This window comes from Brassica oleracea, chromosome C8 (genome assembly GCF_000695525.1).
Source record: "Brassica oleracea var. oleracea cultivar TO1000 chromosome C8, BOL, whole genome shotgun sequence".
NCBI lineage: Eukaryota > Viridiplantae > Streptophyta > Magnoliopsida > Brassicales > Brassicaceae > Brassica > Brassica oleracea.
In genome coordinates, this window is record NC_027755.1 from 24435462 (window position 1) to 24440424 (window position 4963).

The following is a 4963-nucleotide window of genomic DNA, read 5'->3' on the forward strand; positions in this document are numbered from 1 at the left end:
TTAGAAAGAAAATTTTAGCATAATATAACTCAGTTGTCATTTGCTAAATTTATGGTTTTTATTTATATTTTTTATTATTTAATTATAATATTTTCATTTTATATTTGAAAGAGAAATGAATTTTCTTTCAAACAATATTTTTGTAAATGTATTTTTTAAAAAATAATCAATTAAAATTGTTATTATCATTGAATATCATTATTTTTGACATAATTTGAGTTTTCGTTTACATCAAAACTTATCATATTTTAGGATAATTTTAATTTAAAATGTAATTTTCATATTTTTCAAACAAATTCTAAAAATATTTTTTAAATATTGAGTTGCATTTCAAATAAAAAGGTAAAGATATTAAAATATTCTAATTAAAATATGTAAAATTTAATATAGTTTTAATGAAATGGTCAAAATAAAAAAATTACACATAAAATAATCATGATTTTTATTAACTGGGCGGATCATTATTTATATGATATCGCACACGAAAGAAAAATTTATGTTTTAAAATTATCTAATTAACTATATACTCATTTTTTATATATTTTTTATATGATATCACATATTCGTAAAAAAATAGATAGTTTAAGATGCAAAAAAAAATATTTACTTAATGAATTCAATATAAACGAATATTACAAATACATCATTTAATAAAATAAATAATTAAAAACTGAAAATTCATATCCGCGACCAGGTTTAGTTTTTCTTTAAATGCTGAGAACTCCTCATGATACTACAGAGGTGCTTTAATTCTCAGGCGCAATACTTTCTGCATGTGAACTTCTTGCATTTGTAATGAACCTTTTCATTCCATTTTTTTCTTCGAGTACAGATATATATATACCGTATAATACGAGAAACTGCTTTTCTTATTATTCGCGCGATATTAGATTGCCAATAAAGTTCAAAAATAAGTTATCTAGTATTAAATTCATCACGCTATTACCGTAATTAATTATCGAGTCAATACGTGTTATGATACACGACGAAGATCACGCATTAATGATCACATGCAAAAAGATTAAATAAAGTGGCACGACCATAGCATACACCATAGATAATATTTATAATCAGACAGTCCAAACTAAACGACCTCGAAAACATCAAGGTCTTCGTTTGTTTCTCATATTTTAAACAATTTAAATTCAGTAACAGCTTCTCAACGTTTTTATATTGTATATACATACTTCCTAGCAGAACTATATTTATTTGCGTAAAAGTTTAGACATAAAACTTGTAATGGTTGATCTCATTAGTAATTCAAGGAAAACGGACTGTGTCATTAATCATAATATTAGAGGATCTCATGATACACAGGCTACTATACAGCCATGTCTGGACCCTCACATACAATTAAGATGCATACATACATAAACCATATATAATATATGAGTTGGCCTAACAATGACCCGAAACCCTAGCTATAACATAATATTGGAAGTAGAAGGAAACAAATACTCATAATCATAATAACGATACATTTCCGTGGCGGAAATTTATGATTTATAGTTCTCAAGATTAATTAGTGAGAATTTTAATAATTAAGCAAGCTCCTAATGATGGCTGCCTCGGCACTGTCGTCGTCCGTTGAAGCCAAGAGTTCGGACAAACGGTCACTGAGATCATCAACCTCTCTGTGTAAGTTCCTGATGTAGTTGCAAGTCTCTTGTAGTACTTTAGATGCTGACACCTGTCCATTTATATTTACAAGAATATAAAATTAGAGTACAAAATAACGATAATTTAGATTTTTACAAAGAGTACATGACATGTGCGACTGCTTTTTATTCTATATAACCATTTCATATATATCTTCAAAATTTGGCAAGCAGAAATAAAATTTTCACTATTACTAGTATTTCAATGTTCACAACGGTATAAACGGCCACTATTTAATAAATTCTATTTTCATCTATATATAGATTATGGTGAGTTATGGTGAGTATTTGGTAGAGAAGACTCAAAAGAGTAATGAGGAGACATGGAGTTAATGTACGTGGAAGTAAGAAGGGAACAAACTGAACCCCACACCACCAACTTGTGAAATTAAATGCATAAAAAACATTCAAGGAACAAAAGAGATAGTGTATATATGCATAAATGAGGCTGTGAATTAATGTTACTTTATCTACGGATAGTTAATTGTAGACCACATGTATTTACTCAAGACGCCATTGGGTTTCACCATTCATATTGATTAGTTATACACTATACGGTTCAAATTCATTTGAACTTTCCAAGTCCATGTGCTAACGTAAACATATATCCATACAAACATGGAACATCTGTTTGTCTGTATTTTTAAGAAAGATAGATTTACATAATGGATTTTTGAATTGTATATACCTTGTCAGAACGGCGGCGGCGGAGCTCAGGGATGAGATGTTGGAGCTTAGTAACAAGATCGGAAATCTGATCGTCAGAGATTCTTGAGCTTCCTGACTGTCGTGATGAACGTGATGATCTTCTGCTCGACATATCTTTAGTAAGTGTCTTTGTTTGTGTGTGTGTGTGTGTGTGTGTGTGTGTGGAGAGAGAGAGGAATGCAGCAAGGATAAGTAGTTGATGTGTCAGAGAGAGAAAGAGAATAAGAGTGGAGAAGACGAAGAAGATTGTTTTGAAGATGGAGGAGCAAAGTGGACGTGTTTTTATAATGCAAATTTATGAAGAGAGAGAAGATGAAGGAGGAAGAAGATAGACAAGATCGAGACAAGTGAATGGAGCGAGGGTGTGGGTTATGTTTCTTTATAAGAGCGTCCTTAGTTAGCTTTCGACTATTTATTATTGTTTGTTCTCCGTTTTTTTTTTGCATCATCGCTTAGTACAAAAAGATACTGTTTATTTTGGGTAAGCTTCTAAAATAACTTTCTTGCGAGACCAACGTCTTGATTGTTACATGTGTGAAACTCAACCTCGTCGGGTTTTATTATTTTCTCTGAAATTCTTTTATCTTGTTCCACTTAACCTTCTTTCTAACGAGCTATTCACATGGTACAGTATCAACTTCAACTTAACACCTTAGTGGTATTTCAAAGCTACATGTTTCCTTTTTCTCAGTATTGAACATATGAGTACCCAATATACGGATAAGGGTTAATGCACACTTAGATGTGGTTCCATTTTATGTGCAAACATTTATTATTCAGGCCACCAGTATTATTGAGTGATCTATCTGAATATGTGGTTGTGATAAATTTGTTACTAAGATAGCCCAATTTTTTTTTTGTTTAGGAACCCATATGATGTTGGTTCTGCCGGCTAACCAAATATCTACTACATATGAGCTATATAGAGATGTTTGTATGTAACAAAATTTCACAATTCATGATGTGTTAGTAACTTCAAATAACATGGGTTTTCTATGTTTTAGAAAGAAAAAAAATTGAAGCCATCTTTTATCCAATCCATATAGGACCAAATAAGTCAAGATGGAGACACAGTTCAAACCGCTGCAGGCCATTTTTCGTTGTGGTTAACGTTTAACCATGGACTAATCCGCACTCGATCTAAAACTAAAAGCAAATACAATCAAAGTCAGTCCACAGTGCTACATATATAGCCTTCCAGAACAGGGCCAAGTAGAATTAACTCGTTGCAACATTTTGGATCTACACATCCGACTAGCTAGTATAAACAAATGAGAAAAAACAAAGAAATAAAATACGAAGAGAAAGTGACGTAGAAAAGGAGAGAGGGCCATGGAAATGAGAAGAGGGCTCAAGTGGGGTTTAAAATGGTAAAATGTGTGTTTATCGCCAAACTAAACTGTCCCTCTTTGCCTTCTCTCTCTGTCAGTCTCACCATTGCATCCCCACGTTATATGTATTACTTCCTTGTCTCTCTTTTTATCCACTATTCTCTCTTCTTCTCTTTCTACCATTCTTTCTCATTTCAAACTCTTGCATTTATCTATGTGAATGTAATATGTGTATGGGTTTGGATCACATAATGTATTCTTCATACATGCAGGTTTTCATATCCATATATCAGATGAAAATGTGATTTTTGTGTATATTGGCGAAGACTAAACCGAAGAAAGCAAAAAAAAATTATGGTAATTTATGAGATTAATTAACATATATTCTTTAGTTTTCTTTATGGAGGTCGATATCATCAAAAGAGTGTAGGACATATGGTACAAGAAAATACCAAAAGATGTTGAAGCCAAAATACGGATCATGTTGGGCGATACACTTGCAACTCTGATATTTAAAACTACTGTCCATAAAAATCTAATTTCATGTATCATGATCAGGTAGATGTAGAGGTAAAGTGTTTGATTATCATTTGGGTTCAGCTTGATGATTTTTTCGGTTGATCATCAGGTAGGTGTTTCTGTTTATCACGGTTTTATTTTATTTTCTGTCAAGAACGGATTTTTTTCTATTAATCACACAAAAATAAATATATATATATATATATATATCATACTTTTAGCTAAACAATGAAAATATGTATTTTGTCTTATTAATTAGACTTGTATTAGCTTAATTTAATTTCTGTTTGGTATCCCATACAGTTTGAAAAAATTAGTATGTATACTTGTTTTGTTTGACAATAACCCCCAAAGCTACAGGACAGATTACTTGTACTAAAAACTAAATGAACATCTTGGATTACTATGAAAAGAACATCCACTTGGAAGCGACAATTTTGGTTCAGGTTCAATATACGTTGATATACACATATAACCTAAAAATACATTGCTGAAACACACAATTAAAGCTCTAAACCCATATAGAAATTGGATACAGAATCGACTATCTAAATTGAAGCGAGACTTGAGGATTTGATTGGAATAGGAATCTGAAAGTATAATACGGTTAATTCCGGCGGAGTGAATACAACATGCATATCTATTAATGAGACCTAAACCTACCCTTACACACAGTCCGAGATCAGTAGCTTTCCTATTAATTAGGAACCACTCCACCTCTTAATTTTATGCCGCATTTTCTGACTT

At 31.5% G+C, this 4963-nt stretch overlaps 1 protein-coding gene across 1 annotated transcript; it reads right to left on the minus strand.

The window, feature by feature from the left end:
* Positions 1–1256: 1256 nt before the first annotated feature.
* LOC106309685 (transcription factor PRE6) lies at positions 1257–2727 on the minus strand. Its single transcript, XM_013746774.1, has 2 exons — positions 2347–2727; positions 1257–1690 (listed from the first exon to the last, which is right to left on the minus strand). The coding sequence occupies exons 1-2, from the start codon at positions 2476–2478 to the stop codon at positions 1535–1537; spliced, it is 288 nt and encodes a 95-aa protein (XP_013602228.1). The 5' UTR covers positions 2479–2727; the 3' UTR covers positions 1257–1534.
* Positions 2728–4963: the final 2236 nt, after the last annotated feature.